The sequence below is a fragment of the Musca domestica genome, unplaced genomic scaffold (genome assembly GCF_030504385.1).
Source record: "Musca domestica strain aabys unplaced genomic scaffold, Musca_domestica.polishedcontigs.V.1.1 106, whole genome shotgun sequence".
Classification (NCBI taxonomy): domain Eukaryota; kingdom Metazoa; phylum Arthropoda; class Insecta; order Diptera; family Muscidae; genus Musca; species Musca domestica.
This window is the reverse complement of record NW_026712122.1, coordinates 701,038-720,315: the sequence shown is the minus strand read 5'-3', so window position 1 is coordinate 720,315 and position 19,278 is coordinate 701,038. Positions and strand designations below refer to the sequence as shown.

The following is a 19,278-nucleotide window of genomic DNA, read 5'->3' as shown; positions in this document are numbered from 1 at the left end:
GTGCAGGCCCACGTCTTTGTATAGTCCCAATATAACGGTACCTCCCTATATTCGTTACTTTGATGATTTTAGCGACATCATTCACCCGAATTTGAAGTTTGTTATGGGAACTACAGCTTATGCCTAAAAATGTCGTGTGCAGGTCTACGTCTTCCTATAGCCCCCAAAATCTAAAAATCCGCGTAAAAATACACCAACAAATTGTAAATTAAAATTTTTTGTGATAAATTAAAATATCCCATGCAATTTGTTCCATTTGACATGCTTCATTTAAGTTTTTTTTTAATTTTGAATGTAAGGGAAGAAAATTATGTTAGCGTACAATACGATGTTGAATTGTGATCTTCTGCAAACAAACAAAAAATGGTCGATACAGCTGAATAGGGACGTGGACGTCCAATAAGAAATCGATATTTAAATTCATTGGGACTGCAATCAGTAAAATACAGAATATAAAGAGAAACTGCAATATGCGGACTATACAAACTGGTAGATCGAAATGAAAATTTAGGAAAAACAATTAAAAAGGTAGCAATATTCAAATGCGAGACTTAAAAAAAATCGGTAATAATGTAGATAAAATCATCGAAATACCGAATATCGGGAGGTACCGTTTTATGGGGGCTATACGAAGACGTGGGCCTGCACAGACAATTTTCTGTCTTAGGCTGTAGTATGCATTACGAATTTCAAATACCAAATTTGAAACACTCCCGGTGAATAAATTCGCTAAAATTATCAAAATACAGAATATCAAGAGGTACCATTAAATGGGGGTTACGAAGATATGGACCTGCATAGAAAATTTTCCGTCTAAGGCTGTAGTATCCATTACGAACTTCAAATACCAAATTTTAAATAATGTCGCTAAAATCGTCAAAATACCGAATATCCAAGGGGGCTATACTAAAACGTGGACCTACATGGCCTATTTTCAATACCAAAAGTCCTGCAGACATAACATACATTTGAGTAAAAATTTATCTATCCAATTCAATTTGTTCAAAAGCTAGAGTGATTTCCACAGACGGAGAGGCGGATAGACGGACGTACATAGCTAAATATAGAATTTTATGCTGATCAAGAATATATATACTTTGTGGGGTCTATACTGTGTATTTTGAGATGTTACAAACGGAATGACAAACTTAGTATACCCTCCATACTATGGTGGAGGTTATAAAAGGATATTTAATTTGCGGGTATCATTATTCGGGGGTCTACACGCAATAGCAAGTAATAATGGCATTGTGCAACAATGACTAGTATTCGGTTATCAGATCAAAATCGCAAAAGGATTTTGGATTCCCAGGCCAAACGTTTTTAAGGCCCATTATATAGCCCTAACCATACACAATGGGCCTCAAACATTTTTCTCTAAAATAAATATACGTCATGTCGATCTACGACTTGGTATAGCCAAATCCGTCTAATATCGGGAGGTACCGTTAAATGGCGTCTATACCAACACGTGGGCCGATATATCTCATTTTTAGTACCAATCATCCCAGATACAATACAAATTGCTCTGCCACGAAGCCTTACGTTAAATAATGTCAAAGTTAATATGACGTCCTTTTCAAGGTGGAGGGTATAAAAAATATATAAATTTCCACCAAATTGTTTGCTGGGTAGCTAGGAACATTAGTTTTTATACCCTACAACACTATGTGTTGGGGGTATTATAAGTTTGATTGGGCCAGAATTTATGTAACACCTCGAAATATTGGTTTCCCATATAGGAAAGTATATATGGATCTTCCTAGCTCGTCGAGCTGAGTCGATCTAGCTATGTATGTCCGTCCGTCTGTCCATGTTAATTTGTAATCACGCTACAGGTCGCAATTATGGTCCGATCCTTACGAAATTTTGCACGAAGGTGATGTTAGGGTCAGAATAGAAACCTATTTCTTTTGGATGATCGCCAAATGTTTAGGGGTTGAAATGGACCAAATACTGAAAAAATGTCGGATTTTGCAGTAGCTATACAGGTCGCAATTATAGACAAATCCACGCGGAATTTCGCATGTAATCAGAGTTAAGGGCGGGGAAGAAGCCTACCAATCCGGGTGGTCATCGGATAATATTTAGCGGGTAAAATAGACCATATCTTTTGTGTTGAAAAAATTCAAAATTTTTCATTAAACCGTGAATATTTTAAATCCCGTCGAAATCACAAAGTTATGACAAGGTTACTTCTGACCTTTACATTGATGTTAACATCCAACAAATCGGATATATAGCAAAATATGTGCGATATATATGTCTATCAAAGAAGATAAGCTTGAAAGATATCTTATATGTCGAGAACGGCTGAACTGACTTCGACATTTCTCATTAATTCAGAATGGCCTCCTGACAGGAAAGATAAAACGTCTAAAAAATCGCATAAAAATATGTCTCTAAAGATTAAAATATTGATTTTGTAACATTTTCTCATATTTTTTCAATTTTGTTATATTTTTGGCATATTTTCATTTTGAATTAAACATTTGGTAATATTTCTACAACTAACAAAACTAAGTAGTTAGGATATCAGGATATCATATACAGATCGCATTTATGGTCCGATCCTTACGAAATTTTGCATGGGGATAAGATGAGGGTCAGAATAGAAGCCTACTCTTTTTGGAGATGATCGCCATATATTTAGGTATTGAAATGGACCAAAAAACTGCAAAATTGTCAACAGGTCGTAATTATCGCCCGATCCTCACGCACATTTGAATGGGTTACCGGACATTGCAAAAGCCAAGCAGTTTTGAATGGCCATCCAAAAATATTCAATGTGTGAAATAGTTTACCAACTTTTGTAGACAAAATACGAAAATGTCCATTCCAGTGACTTTTTGGAGAATTCACAAATTCAGGAAAGACGCACTTCTGATTATTTCGTTAGGCTGATTTCGTTGAAGAATATAGTCAAATGTCTGTATCTGATATAGATGCTTTTCAGTCAAAAACCAATAATAAATGTTAATCTTTTGCCACTTCTGAGAGATTATAGGTCTTTGGGAAATATTGGTTCCAGATCTAGGAAGACCGTTTACGTGCAATATCTACCAATAAATTGGAAATGAGCAAATTAGTTTAAGTTGCTATTATTCGAAAATTAGAGAACGAAACCTGATGGTTTTCTTTTATTATTTGTCACAATATATTGTGGAATTCTTTCGAGTATCTCGCCTATATAAACTGTATCATTTATTATAGTGTTGTAGGGTATTCAACGGTCGGCCCCGCTCGGCTGTAGCCTTTGCTTACTTGTTCATTATAAAACTTTTCCTCCCAATTGTAAATAAAACATCATTTTTTTTTCTTTTTTCACATTCACAGTTTTCTTATTTCCTTCTTGATAGATTTTAACATGGTTTAATATAAATGTTTGTGTATTTGACACATTCCCCCTCCACAGGTGTTTCAGATCATAGATTTTGGAGGGAACATTTTTATCCCACGAATAAAAACTAACAAGAAATGAAAAAATAATCTTATAAAATATATTTTGCTTTTACTTCGATATGGGAGCTAATCAGCCAGGGTGGCTAACTAAACTGGCGCCCAAATCATGACTAAACCTATTACAAATGCCTTAAACTAGTTTGGGTATGCATCCAATAAAGTTAGTGCATAAACACATATATTGGAATATATTTTCCTGTTTTTTTTTCTTCTTTTGTTCATAATAAAGTAGATAAAATAATAATAAGCAAAAAATATGAGTCATTACTAAGCGCTTCACTTTTGTGTTTTTTTTTTTCGGATAGAAATTTATTTATTTATTTTTTAAAGATAAGTGCTCCCCACTAAAACTTACAAAAAAGTGTTTCATTTTGCATATTTGTGAGAGTTTTTTTTATGTGTATTAGTGTGCGTGTATTGCATCATTGTACCCATTGCTTATAAATTAAATAAAGTTGATTTGTAAAATTGATATGTATGTATTGGTGTGTGTGTGTGTTATTGGTTGTTGGACGTAAAAATGATCAAAACCCGTATTTCGTTAAAGAAATTCGGCAGGCCCCGAGGCTGCCTTGCTATGATGATGAAATTGTTTGGTTGTTGTTCTATTTTTGATCGCGTGACCAATTTACAAAATATGTTTTAAATAAATGTTAAAATATATAAATAAGTGTATATATTTGTAATTGGTCCCACAAACGATTCTCACAAAAAAGTTACGATTACCCCCATTTCCCCATGGGGGAGTGTTCCCGCCAATATTTAAAGTAACTTAAGCTAAAACTGATGATTTCTTTGAAACGTTTTCATTTTCATCGAGTTTTGTGCTCTCTGTACTTGACGACTCGGCATCATCGTCATCACAATCGTATTCAGGATCGGGAACTTCGGGTAAATGTTCATGGTGATGTTGATGTTCTGCTTCGGCTGCCGAGGGATGGGTACCATCACCATACTTGTCCAAAGTGCGTCTGACCAAATCCTTGGTGGGTTCTTTGCGGTCCCAGCACCAACCAATCTTGGCGAAGCCATCCAAAATCATGGTGGTCAGATTCAAGGAATATTTACCCAACTCAGCTGCTTTGTAGTCCCAGGGGAAGACATGGTGGTAGTTGTGCCAGCCCTCACCCATGGCAACGAAGGAGACCAAGACATTCTCGCGGGGATTGATGCGCCTGGAAAAAAGAATGAACCTTTTAAGTTATGCTGTCCAAATTTTTCACATTTCTCCCAACAACTTACTTATCATAGGGACGTGTACCCCACAAATGGGCAGCACTGTTCACCGACCAGGTAAAGTTCAACGAGTAAACATAACGGAACACACACTGCATCACGAAGCTCAAATACCATTCCTCACCCCAGAAATAGACGGGAATAACGGTGGGAATAATGAAACAGCAAAGCATCTTCAGTGGAATGAAATATTTCTCATGGAAACGCACCACAGGATCGGCCAATACATCACTCATGTCCAATTGACGGCCGCGACGTAAAACCTCAGGATGTTTGTGCATCATCAACCAGCCGACATGGGCAAAGAAGAAGCCACGGTTCGAATTGTGAGGATCAGCATCGGTCTCCGAATACTTGTGATGCACTCGGTGATCACGCACCCAATCGTAGAGGCTATTCTGTGGATTTCGTAAGGTTAAGGAGAGAAGAAAAATAAAATGTGATTAGAAAAAAATTGATAATGCTTATGTGGAATATATTATTGAGATCCTAGGACTATATTTCCCCTACTACTAGAAAAATATTTTTGGTGTAAAATTTCGTAAAAAAGTGATATATTTGTTTGTGAAAAAGTCAGTACGAACAGGTTTTCAAGAGAGAGAGTAGAATTTTCACGAAACAGAGGAGACTTTGCTCTTGCCGTGTACCCTTTTAAATTTTAATTTATTATACCCTCCTCCATTCTATGGAAGGTATATTGCTTTTTCATCCCGTTTGTAACTTCTCGAAATATTCATGATAGACCCTACAAAGTATATATGTAAGGTCTGTCTGTTTGTGTAATCAAACTATCTTCGAATGAATTAAGAAAGAAATTAAAATTTTGCACACATGTATATTTTGCCAGTGGGCAGGTCGGTCCACGTTTTCGTATGGCCCCCATATAACGGTACCTCCCGATATTCGGCATTTTGATGATTTTGGCGATATTATTCACCGAAATTGTTTCAAATTTGGTGTTTGAAGTTCGTAATGGATATGACAGAAAATTGTCTGTGCAGGCCCACGTCTTCGTATAGTCCCAATATAACGGTACCTCCCAATATTCGTTACTTTGATGATTTTAGCGACATCATTCACCCGAATTTGAAGTTTGTTATGGGAACTACAGCTCATGCCTTAAAGATCGTACGAGGATCCACGTCTTTATATAGCCCCCGCATAAAGGTCATCATTTAAATTTTAGAACTTTTTGTGTCTTTAAACTTTGAATTTTCAAAAACCCTTTGGTACATCAATCCTGCACCGTCATTCGAAATTTTAGAGTTGTAGGCAATACAAATTATTCTATTTTTAGTACTTTTCGTAACACTTTACAAGGAGTTTTCCAAAACCTAGACTTATAAGACATCTCCGTACCGTTCAAAATTTCAAGAATCTAACTTTAGCCGTTTAACCTGAGCATTTATTCTTGGTCAGTCTTCCAGTTATTCCACTACTCTTTACATATTTGACTTATATGTATATATCTGCCGCCTTCTCTGGCATATAGTTGTTTATATATGGGTCCAAATCCTAAATAGGCCCATATAACTGTATGACTCGATATTCGATATTTAAATAATATCAGAGGTATTATATCAACGAAATTTACTTTTTAATGAAAAATTTAAATCGTCTTCAATAAAGTCTCTTCTAATATCGATTTATAATGACGTAAACATTGACGTCATCACACTATGCTGACAGTGATTGAACAGTAGTAATAAAACATAATCGGTGTAATGATGGTCGAACATAATTTACTTTATGACTGCATATGTCGGTCACTCTACTTCCATTGTTGTTTAGTATTTCCCGTCGCGCTTCATGATCCGGCATTTTTATAACCTCCACCATACATAGTGTGGAGGGTATATTAAGTTCATCATTCCGTTTGTGACTCATCGAAATAATAATTTTAGACCCAACAAAGTATATATATTCCTGATTAGCGTAAAATTCTAAGACGATTTAGTCCTGTCCGTCTATTGTAATCACGCTACAGTCTGCAGGCAGGTCAAGTTCGAAGATGGGCTATATCGGCCCACCATATCGTATAGCCCCCAGATAAAGGTACCCCCCGATTTTCGGTATTTTGATTATTTTAGCCACATTTTCAAGGGAATTGTCCGAAATTCTACATAAGGATATCTTTCTGAGTACTTTACCCCCAGACATACATTTGTCTATATAGGTCCAAAATATCGTATATCCCCCCATACATCGGCACCTTCCGATATTCGGTATTTTTAAGATTTCCCAATTCATTCCAAGTGATGGAGAGTATTCAAAGTTCGACCCGGCCGAACTTACTTATTTACTTGTTTCTTATTAATAATGTTATTTTAATTTTCGTTGTGAATGCATTTAACACTTACCTGACCAGCCGTTGTATAGCACAGCATTAGAATGATGCGCAATGGCAAATTCGCCTTAAACGAACGATGTGTCCAATAACGATGAGCTCCACCAGTGACACCAAATCCGACAACACCACCCATAATGTAGGCTGTAAGAAAATAAAATATTACAAAAAAACGGTTGATTAGATTTTATTCTAAATTCTTAAATAAATTAATGCAAATTAATAAATACAAAAACATATTTTAATAAGCCATGAACTCAATAATGACCTTCAATGTTGTCCAATGTCATTTACAACAAAATGTGATATTAGATTCGTAAGATGGTTCAATATTCAAACGGGTTTTAGCCACATACTCTGGTTTTAGCAATTCGAAAAAATTTTAAATTTGTTATGAAGGAATTTTTTGAAGGATTTCTTTGAAATATGTTTAACTTTCATTACAAAATGTATTCTTTTGTATTTTTCTTCGGATGGATTCAGAGATAAAAAGGGAATTCAGAGGAAATCTATTTTTACAGTCGAAAAGGGTGAAAAGCGGGTGATAAGGCTGTTTTTTTTTAATTTGAAATGAGAGTCACTAATAGATTGTAGGATAAATGTACCAAAGGTTTTTTTGGAAATTCGAACTTTAAGTTTACGAAAAGTTCTAAAATGGTATTAATCTTCTAAAATGTTACACTGTTGGTATCTAAAGATGAGATTTGGAGACTGTTTTGAAAATGCGCACAAAATACCGAAAAATGTACTGTTGGGTCTTAAATTTTGAAACTGGATATGGAGGTCACTGTTGTTTACATAGTTTTTAGGGAAGGAGGTGGATTTGTTCGAAAAGTACTGAATGGTACTAAATTTGTCTTTGAGTGAATGGATAGAAATTAAATTTTATATTTAGGCTTCTATAGGATCACTTTTTTATAGCCCACTTATAACGGTACCTCCCGATATTCCGTATTTTGATCATTTTTGCCACTTTTCTCCACGGATTGGTCTACAAATTGGTATTTATAGTTAATAATGGGTTCTAGCTCCGGTGGCAGAACTTTTAACATTTAGGTCCACGTTTTCCTATAGCGTGCATATAACGATACACACCGATATTCGGTATTTTTATAATCCTAGCCACATTTACCCACGAAATTGTTTCAGATTTGGTTTTTAAGAAGATTTGGCCCCTATGCAACAGGATATCTGAGGATATTCATAGAATCACTTTCTGAGTCGAATTATGCATGTTAGTCCGTGCATCTGTCCGTCCATGTATGCTTGTGAACAAAATGCAGTTCGCAGTTTTAATCCGATTGAGATGAAATTTTGCAAACAATATTTGTTTGGCCCAAGGACCAACCCTATTGGTGATAATCGGATCAGATTTAGATAAAGCTCCCATATTTCATCAACCGAATTCGGATTAAATGTGCGCCAAATGACCAGTATAAGTCGTAATGACCTGAATTTTGGTACATCTGACCGAATTCGGTCTAGAAGCAAGTACATCAAATTGGTTCAGATATAGCTATAGCTCCCCTATACGTGTTTCATCCGATTTGGTACCAAATGTCAGATACATCCCAGAAATACCTCTGCCAAATTTTATCAAGATCGGTTCAGATTTGGATATAGCTGCCACATATATCTTGCGCCAAATAGCCAATATCAGTCCAAATGACCTGATTTTTGATACATCTGACCAGGTTCAGTCTAGAAGCAAGCACATCAAATCGGTCGAGAAAATTGGTTCAGATATAGCTATAGCTCCCATATAAATGTTTCATTCGATTTGGTGTTCAAGTCCCTCATATCCGTAATATGCATTCGACAACAATGGTATTTGGTACAAGATATCTTACAGAGCTCAGAAATATTTTTGCCAATTTTTCGACAACAACTAAGATTTGGATATAGATCCCATAAATATCCTTAATCCGATTTTAGGTTTATTGTGCAAATAATGGCTAATATCAGCCAAAATGGAGTGAATTTCGGGACGTACGTTTCCATTTTTTTGGAACTCGGCTCCGTTATATATTTATTTAATATAATCCATCTCGAAGTGATATCATGCACTTTAAAGCAACGTTATTTGGTATAAAAGATTAAAATGTCTCCGTCAAATTAAGTGAAAATCGATTCAGAATTGGATATGTGTCCTGTACATATATTAGTTCCCTCTGAAACCAAACCATAACAGCTCTAAAGCCAAATGTTGATAGGTGATATGATTTACTTCAAATAAATTCTTTTGTTACGGGGGCCCTACTAAAAATGCATAGTGGTGTAGGGTATCATACAGTCGGCCCCGCCCGACTTTTGACCTTTCCTTATTGGTTTTTTCTTCTATCATTAAAATTTGCCCATGCTTAATATTTTTTTCCTTTATTTATTTGGGAAAAAGTGAACATTAAAGTGAAGGCTATTGTAATACGGAAATAAAAAAAAAAATCACTTAACACCTTGCAGAGCTGATGTTGAAATTTAATTGAATAATAAAAATGTCATTAAATAACAATCAAAATGTGTGGAACTCACTAATAACCTTTTAGTTGGAAAATATGGCATAATTATTTTCAAATTTTTCATTAGTAAATGAGTTGCAGGTATGGAAAAATTCCGCAATATTTTCGCACCTAAAAAGTTCGAAGCTGTAAAAGATTCATAATATTTAGTTGAGTTTCTCTATTTCAATGGGGCGGGCAATAAAAACGAATTGTCGCAGATAAGTTGGATTTTATGAATTTAATTCAAATTATATTGAAGCTTAGGGATAGAAGTGTTAAAGCTGGTAGGAACGACGACTGCATTTCTCGTAAATACTCTATTGTTTTGCGGAAATTATTTTGGGTTTTCCATTATTTTTTTTTTTTTTGATTTTTGAATCAAACCTAAAATGAATACTCCCAATATCTTATGAAGAATTTTTATTTCTTTTTTCATTTATATATACATTTATTCTTTAGCGAATGTATCTGATTAATAATAATTTTTACATTTAATGACATTATTACTCAGTGATGTTCTCCTCACATTGCTGTACAGAAAACATAATCAAAAATCCGACTTATTTGTCAACTCATCGCAAAATTTAGATGTGGTGAAAAAAATTGGAAAAGCCTCACCTCATGGAATTCCAATATAAAAAAGTAATTAAAAACACTTTGAGACTAATTAAAAAATGCCTACATACATTTTAGGCCGAAAGAAATTATCATCATCATCAGAAATTGCCAATGCAGGCGTTTTATGGGTATTAGCCAACAATAAAACCTGAGGAAATAAACTTGATTTGCTTATCATGGCGCTTTATATGATTTTGTAATATTTTGAGACATTATGGCTATGTTACACACACACACACATACACCAATAAAATGGGGTCCATTAATTACCACTTGTGTTGGCCTCCTTTTGTGTTTCCCATTTTCCACACATTTAGCACATTTGATTGGGCGTGTAAGACAAACAAATGTTTGTCATTGTCTGCGAATCAAAAGCAATGAATGGTTTGAAGTTTTTAACACTTCTTTTAAACTATTTTACTTTTTGTCGCTTTGTGTTATAATTTTTGTTTTTATTTATATATATTTTTTTTTAACTTTTGTGACGTTTGCTTTTTTTGTGAAGGTGATAAATGAGTTGTAAGACGGTATAAGTGTTGACACAATTTATTAACAGCAACGTTAAAAAAAAACTAATGTTGCAAAATGAAGAGCACTACAATAACAACAGCTGTTGGTCAGAGTTTGAAGAAAACATTTATAGATATGAACAAGAATTTCTTAAAATTAGGACCGAGGGTGCAAGAAATCGGTTTTATTAAAATTATCTGATACAAGGGCTATGCTATAATCATGAACTTTTCTTTAAATAATTTTTCTAAAGGATAATCCCAATAAATGTGGATTTTTAAAGGATTATTCTAAAGGACAATTCCAACAATAAACGTGGATTTTTTAAAGAAATGTACTAAAGGACAATCTCAACAAAAAACGTGGATTTTTTAAAGATTTTTTCCAAAAGTCTATTCCAGCAATAACCCTTGAATTTTTAAAGAATTTTTCTAAAAGCCTATTCCACCAATTAACCTGGATTTTTTAAAGAATGTTTCTAAAAGTCTATTCCAGCAATAAACCTGGATTTTTAAAGAATTTTTCTAATGGACTATCCCAACTAGAGGATCTACATGATCCTCTATAATATAATAATTTTCGAGGACATACAGGGTGAGATGAAAAAATTGCAACCAACTTCAGACTGCTGTCATTTCTAAGCCACTCGTCCGAAAGCTGTTAAAATTATTCCAGTGACAGCTCATTACATTGGTTACAAGCGTTCAAAAGCATTTTGGTGGGAATTTTCCAGAAAAAAGTTATTTGCCATGGACGGAAGAAAACAGCAACATCAGCAGAAATGGTTCGAAAAGTAAAGAAGCGATTTGATCGCAATGGCCGAAAAATGGCTCGTGAGCTGAACATATCACAATATTCCATTCGGCAAATATTGAAAAATGAGCTCGAGGTAAAGCCATTGAAATTCCAAAATGTGCAAGAACTTACACCGCAACAGAAAGAAAATAGACTCAAAAGAGCTAAAGAGTTGTTTCGCTTAGCCGAAAGTGGTGAACTGCCAAATTTGGTTTTCTCCGATGATAAAACATTCGTTGTCCAGCAGTTTGTAAGTAAACAAAATGATCGTGTTTACTTCCCAAAGAGGTCAGATGAAAATGTGCTCCTTCGGTTGGCCACCAGAACTCAAGCGCCGGCCATGATGATGATGTGGGCCGCCATAACAGCCGGTGGTTGCCTTCCGCTCGTATTAATCGACCGTGGAATCAGAATAAATGCCGAATATTATCGCGAAAATGTTTTGGAGGGAGTATTGAAGCCTTGGGCACGAAAACATTTTGGCAGCAGACCTTGGACATTCCAACTGGACCTAGCATTATCGCACTCAGCACGCGCCATCCAAGAATGGTTACAAAATGAGGTTCCTCTCTTCATTTCCAGCGCACATTGACCACCAAAATCTCCGGATACCAATCCGTTGGACAATTCTGTCTGGAGTATTCTGGAAAGCAAGGTTGGCACTAAAAAATACCAAAGTGTCGATCACATCAAGCAAGCGCTTCGCCGGGAATGGGCCAAAATACCGCAGAGCAACATTCGGGCAGCGTGGACGGTTGCATTGGTTGTTTGAAAGCCATAATTCGTGCCAAAGGTGACCAATTCGAACAAATTTAAACTTATTCTAAAATTTGATGCTATTTCCGACATATTTTGCTTTCATTCAATAAAATTTAAAAGAAGATTGTAAAAATTATGGCGTTTGACTTTGTTGCAGTTTTCTTTTGATCTCAGCCTGTAATGTTAGCCTGCTCTAGCCTGTTTAGATTTACAAGCTATCGTTAATACAGACTTCTCAACAGTAATTTTTAGACACTGTTTATTGTCGTCTATACAAAATTCTTAAAAGTTGTTTTGTTCCAAATCCCGAAATTGTTATCTACAGACCAGGCACTTATGCCGACCCTTTAAAAATCGTCTTTACAGACTTCTGAACAGTAATCTGTACAGTTCTCTTACAGCCGTCTATAAAGACTTCTTAATAGTAGTCTCCGCAAGATTTTTTTATCACCCTTTAACAATGGCCCATAGAGACTCCCAAACAAACATCTATACGGATCACTTAATCCATCTATAGAAGCCCAGTTAACAGTTAGTTTTAGTCTGTCGCCATATTATTAATTCGAATTTTATTACTAACATAGGTTAAATTGTTTAAATCAAAATATTCTATAAATAACAGTGCCTACATTACGTTAGTCGAATAGATCACCATTAGCTACAATTACGCCTCAAGACTACCACTTAAAATGTGCCCCAAAAATTGGAATTCTTAAAAAAAGTGCCCTGCCTATAATACATTTTTAAAAGGTCTTTTGACAGATGTAAATGAGCACTTCTCAGGCCTGGGCAGTAGCCGATATCTTAAAAGTCGTTTTACTCCAAAAGCAAAAACTCTTTAACTTCCCAAAAAGAAATTCCAATTATTGAGGCCAGATAACTTTTACTTTCTACAGCGAAATTGTTTTCTTCTTAAACGCCACAGGTTTTAACGTCGTAAAAAGGGGAAATCACTTAACAAAACCTGATTGTGGTTGGTGGGCATTGCGTCATACAGATGGTCTGATGCGGCACATTGGTCACCCGGCAAAGCGGCATGACATTGAAAGACCACGATCTACCAGGCCGACACAAAACCCCAACAACATGTGTAATGTTTTCAAGATACATACAGACAAACATGTATTTACATCGTTTGGAAAGCATGTTAAATATGTCATCAAGCTTGTAACACAACCATGCTATAAGACAAATACTCCAAAATACCGGATGTAAATGTTGTGTTGTAAATTAGGTTTTTGTTTAGCTCATGGTTCATAAGTGACCTCATTGTTGTTTCATGTCTTACGCATAGTTGTTTAACGATCATAACGATGATCGCTTACAAAGGGTATACCTAAGTCGTCTCCGCTTGGAGAACATTCAGGTCTTCACGTGTTTTCCAAGGTAGCAGAAATCGAATCAGATGAAGATGGAAATAAGAAGCAACAAAAAAACGCAATGCGTAGACATCAACTTGTCCGCACAACCTCGACCAGATTTGGTGCTGAGCTGCCGCCGCAACTTCTGGTAATGTCTCGTATCGCCAAGTAATCTGTTTTTTTATTTTTTCTTCCATACTTTTTTTTTATTGAGGATCGATTGTTCAGCGATAAAGTTTGGTGTGCGTAAAAGAACAATTAACACACTGCCGCCGTCAGAGCCACGGAATCATAAACCAGACTAGGGGAAATACCGATCAATCTGAACGATAATCAACATGAATTGTTTATTGTTGTAGATTTTTTCTCATATCATCATTGCTTAAATCATTCTCAAGTGTTTCATTTTTCGGTTTTTGGTTGATGGGTTGCTGCTCATTTTAATTCCTCTGAAAATGCTCAGTTTGCAAAATGTTGTTTCTTTTTTGTTCTGCACTTTAAGGTTGATCAGCAAAAAAATGGTCATAAATATTAAAGACGACAAATTGTGCATTGTCAGTAAAAAGGTCGAATTGGTGGTAACTTTTTATTGACTAAACCGCATAGGGAATTTCAAAAAAAAATTTACTAAAAAAAACTCGTTTTTTTAAATTATGCGAGAAAAATTTATTGCAAATTATTGTGATTAAACAAAAACATGTTGTCGTTTTTGGCATAATGTAAACCTATGAGAGGAATGAAATATTTATGGGTGTAAAAATACAATGGTTGTAATGAAGTTAGCCATTATGTAGGCGTTGCCAAATGTAATGGGGTTAATATCGTTGTTGACTTATAAACACATACAGCAAGTATATTTAAGATGTGGCTTAAGAGCCGCCCATACAGACGCCTTAAAATTCGTCTATGCAGACGTCTTAACAGTCGTCGTCAATACAGACGCCTTAACAGTCGTCGTCAATACAGGCGTCTTAACAGTCGTCTATACAGACGGCTAAACAGTTGTCTATACAGACGCCTTAAGACGTCGTCTATACAGACGCCTTAAGACGTCGTCTATACAGACGCCTTAAGACGTCGTCTATACAGACGCCTTAAGACGTCGTCTATACAGACGCCTTAAGACGTCGTCTATACAGACGCCTTAAGACGTCGTCTATACAGACGCCTTAACAGTCGTCGTCAATACACGCGTCTTAACAGTCGTCTATACAGACGGCTAAACAGTTGTCTATACAGACGCCTTAAGACGTCGTCTATACAGACGCCTTAAGACGTCGTCTATACAGACGCCTTAAGACGTCGTCTATACAGACGCCTTAAGACGTCGTCTATACAGACGCCTTAACAGTCGTCGTCAATACAGGCGTCTTAACAGTCGTCTATACAGACGGCTAAACAGTTGTCTATACAGACGCCTTAAGACGTCGTCTATACAGACGCCTTAAGACGTCGTCTATACAGACGCCTTAAGACGTCGTCTATACAGTCGCCTTAAGACGTCGTCTATACAGACGCCTTAAGACGTCGTCTATACAGACGCCTTAAGACGTCGTCTATACAGACGCCTTAAGACGTCGTCTATACAGATGCCTTAAGACGTCGTCTATACAGATGCCTTAAGAAGTCGTCTATACAGACGCCTTAAGACGTCGTCTATACAGACGCCTTAAGACGTCGTCTATACAGACGCCTTAACAGTCTTTAAAATTATTCCAGTGACAGCTCATTATATTGTTTACAAGCGTACGAAAGCATTTTTGTGAGAATTTTCCAAAGAAAAAGTTATTCGTGATGGAATTCAAGCGTGATAGTGTGATTTCTTTATATTTGGCTGGAAAACCACAAGTGGCTATCGTTAGATCACTCTAGCATTTAAATTTACAATACATCTTTTGTGCCTCGTACAAAAGAAAATAGACTCAAAAGAGCTAACGAGTTGCTTCGCTTGGCCGAAAGTGGTGAACTGCCGAATTTGGGTTTCTCCGATGAGAAAACATTCGTTGCCCAGCAGTTTGTAAACAAACGTATTTGATCGTGATCGTATTTGCTTGCCAAAGAGGTCAGCTGAAAATGTGCACCTTCGGTTGGCCACCAGAACTCAAGCGCCGGCCATGGTAATGGTGTAGGCCGCCATAACAGCCGATGGTCGCACTCCGCTTGTATTATTCGACCGTGGCATCAGAAAAAATGCCGAATATTATCGCGTAAATATTCTGGAGGGTGTATTAAAACCTTGGACACGCAAACACTTTTGGCCGCAGACCTTGGACATCAGCAACATCGCACTCAGCTCGCGCCACCCAAGAGTGGTTACAAAATGAGGTTCCTGGCTTCATTTCCAGCGCACAATCGCCACCAACATTTCCGGATATCAATCCGTTGGACTATTGTGTCTGGAGTATTTTGTAAAGCAACGTTAACACTAAGAAAAACAAAAGTGTCGATCACTTCAAACATTCGCTTCGCCGGGAATGGACCAAAATACTGCAGAGCAACATTCGGGCAGCGTGTGACGGGGTTTCATTGGCCGTTTGAAGGCCATAATTCGTGCCTTCAGTGGAGACCAATTAGAACAAATCTATACTTATTCTAAAATTTGTTGCTATTTCCGACATTTTTTGCTTTCATTCAATAAAATTTAAAAAAAAAGTAAAAATTATGGCGTTTGACTTTGTTGCAGTTTTTTTTATCTCACCCTGTATATGTATACATACAAGTGTATATATACATATTTATTGTATACCAAATTAAATCAATCTATTTATAGTACACACATGTTTAATTATGCAAAACTAATGTTTGAGCAAAGATTTGTTGTAATGAACCACCATCACAAAAAAAAAAAACAAAACTAAATTCAATCTAAACAAGCTTGTGGCATTAATTTGTCCGATCACAAAAGAGGACCATGACAAGAATCTCCATTTCAAAACTTTAATCTAATTAGAGCCATAGAAAACTTGTCCCCTGAAAATATATTCAAATTAGTTGCCATAAAAGGTGATGTCATCCTCTTGTCAAAGCATTAGACATGTGGACGAATTTTTTGAGGGCTGTCTTTAAAGAGTGTCTTTGTTGGTGTTTTATTTCGCATATTCTCTGGTATTTATGAATAAAATATTCATATAAGATGGCGGCATGTGAAAACTGCGTTTTTTTGTCTGCAAATTATTTAGATATGTTAATTATTTAAAAACGGACTTAAACTTAACACACACGAAGAAAATGGGGATGCTGCCACTTCACGATTAAGGCCAACAAACTGGATATAGAATTTTAAAAGGGAATTTCCAAACAAAGGTAAAATGATAAATGTTTAATTAGTGTAAGACTGTATTGATGAATTATGACTACTGAAGAGCCCTGAGTCAGGTGTCAATGTTTATTTAAATATTTACATATTTATATATGCATGTAAATGTAAGCCATAAGTGATATAAATTTGTTTAACCAATATATAAATTAAATATATCAACCCCCATACAGGCTTCTTCAATATAATTCGAAATAATTACAAGGAATCTTATGGGCAAAATATAAGGGTTTTTGCAAACAAATGTTGTTGTAATTTGACGTTTCAAATTTCCAGACAATAAGGATCATTGCAGCAGAAATTCACTTTTTAATATGAGTAGGGAGCGAAACTCACTCGAGAATACGAAAACTCCTACGACACTTGAATAAGAACGAATAAGTTTCGAGTGAGAGTAAAATTCGCTCGTAATCGAGCACATTGCTTACTTTTGCCTAGTTCTCCCTCAGGTTTTGTCATGCTGTTATTTTACTTGCAGGTATATGTATTTTCTTAACAGCTTCATATATAACAAAGTTGAAAATGAAATCGTCAACCTGCGTTCAGGTTATTCAAACTGTTGACCCTTTTTGGCAAGGTTCTGAAGGAGTGACCCTTTGTGTTGGTTTGTTTTGGTTTTGTATTGGAAATTTGAGGAAAATCTGATGCTTATTTGGCGTTTTATGAGAAATGTAGTTATTTAAAATGTTGAGCTTTGGTGCGGGAGGTGATGGAGGTGATGAAGTGGACCGATATTCTCCATTCTTCTGATCTAGTATTGCTAAAAAGATTTGGATTTACAATGTTTGAGCAAAGTAAACAGTTAAGTAAAATATTTTCTTTGATAATTTTGACCTTTTGTGGGGGAGATAAGAAGTGGGCTTATACTGCCCATATCCGAACTAGACCTAAGTTTAATAATGATATTACGATGTATTCAAAGGGACAAAAGGTGGGAATACATAAAGCGCTTATTTGGCTGGCTTAAGTCATCGGCAAGCTTAACAGGGTCCTCTTTCCCCGCTAATTTTTCCAAGCCCGTTCGGTCCATTCTTCAGAGTATCTATCCAATAAACGAAATTTTTATACCCAACACTACACTGTGGTACAGGGTATTATGTCTTGTTTTGTAACATGCAGAAGGAAAAGAGATAGACCCATAGTTCCTTTTGATGATCTTTGTAGAATAACATCCTGAATTGATTTATGCATGTTCATTCGTCTGTCCATTTATTTTTGTAAACAAAGTCCAGGTCGCATTTATTGTCTGACTGAAAATTTCCACAAAATTATTTGGCTCTACGACGAACGTTTGGGAAATTTGTAGTAATCGGGGCTGATTTGGATATACCCTTCATATATAGTGTCGTCCGATTTTATAATCAAATCAATTTTTGCACATGCGGCCAGGTTTAGTTTTGAAGTATGTCTGGCGATTTTGATGAATATCGATTCAGATTTAGATATACAGGGTGAGATGAGAAACTGCAACCAACTTCAGACTGCTGTCATTTCTAAGCCACTCGTCCGACACCTGTTGCAATTATTCCGGTGACTCATTGTTTTCAAGCGTAAATAGCATTTTGGTGAGAATTTTCCTGAAAAAAGTTATTTGCGATGGAACTCAAGCGTGATGGCGAGATTTCTTTATATTTGGCTGGAAAACCACAAGTGGCTGTCGTTAGAGCACTCCATCATTTAAATGTAAATAATTCTTTTGTGTCTCGTACCATCGCTCGTTACCGTTATACTGGTAGCATAGCCCAACGTCAAGAAAGTGGATGGAAGAAAACAGCAACATTAGCAGAAATTCGAAAAATAAAGAAGCGAATTGATCGAAACCAGCGTCGCAGTGGCCGAAAAATGACTCGTGAGCTGAACATATCGTAACATTCCATTCGGCAAATATTAAAAAATGAGCTCGGGGTAAAGCCATTGAAATTCCAAAAAGTGGAAGAACTTACATCGCAATAGAAAAAAAATAGCCTCAAAAGAGCTAAAGAGTTGCTTCGCTTGGCCGAAAGTGGTGAAAATATTCTGGAGGGTGTATTAAACCTTGGTCACGCAAACATTGTGGCCGCAGACCTTGATCATTCCAACAGGGCTCAGCACCATCGCACTAGCTTCTTTTCAGCATACAATGACCAAAACTCCGGATACCAATCCGTTGGACTATTGTGTCTGGAGTATTTTGTTAAGCAAGATTGCCACTAAAAACCAGTAAGGAAAGCTCAAAAGTCAGGCGGGGCCGACTATATGATACCCTACACCACTATGCATATTTAGTAGAGCTCTCGTAAAAAGGTTTATACAGGGCATTTCAGAGCTCTATGAAATATTTGGTACAAAATCAAAATCTATCTAATTCTATCGTGCATTTTACGAACTATAGCTATC

At 36.1% G+C, this 19,278-nt stretch overlaps 1 protein-coding gene across 2 annotated transcripts in view; it reads right to left on the bottom strand.

The window, feature by feature from the left end:
- Positions 1–3,478: 3,478 nt before the first annotated feature.
- The window catches only part of LOC131805447 (acyl-CoA Delta-9 desaturase-like), a 29,561-nt gene continuing 13,761 nt past the window's right edge, over positions 3,479–19,278 (bottom strand). For both annotated transcript variants that reach the window (XM_059128616.1, XM_059128611.1), the window contains exons 3-5: positions 7,059–7,189; positions 4,705–5,096; positions 3,479–4,637 (exon numbers count right to left, since the gene is read on the bottom strand). In XM_059128616.1, the coding sequence (XP_058984599.1) occupies positions 4,235–4,637; positions 4,705–5,096; positions 7,059–7,189 (926 nt within the window). In that variant the 3' untranslated portion in view covers positions 3,479–4,234. The remainder of the gene's footprint in view (positions 4,638–4,704; positions 5,097–7,058; positions 7,190–19,278) is intronic.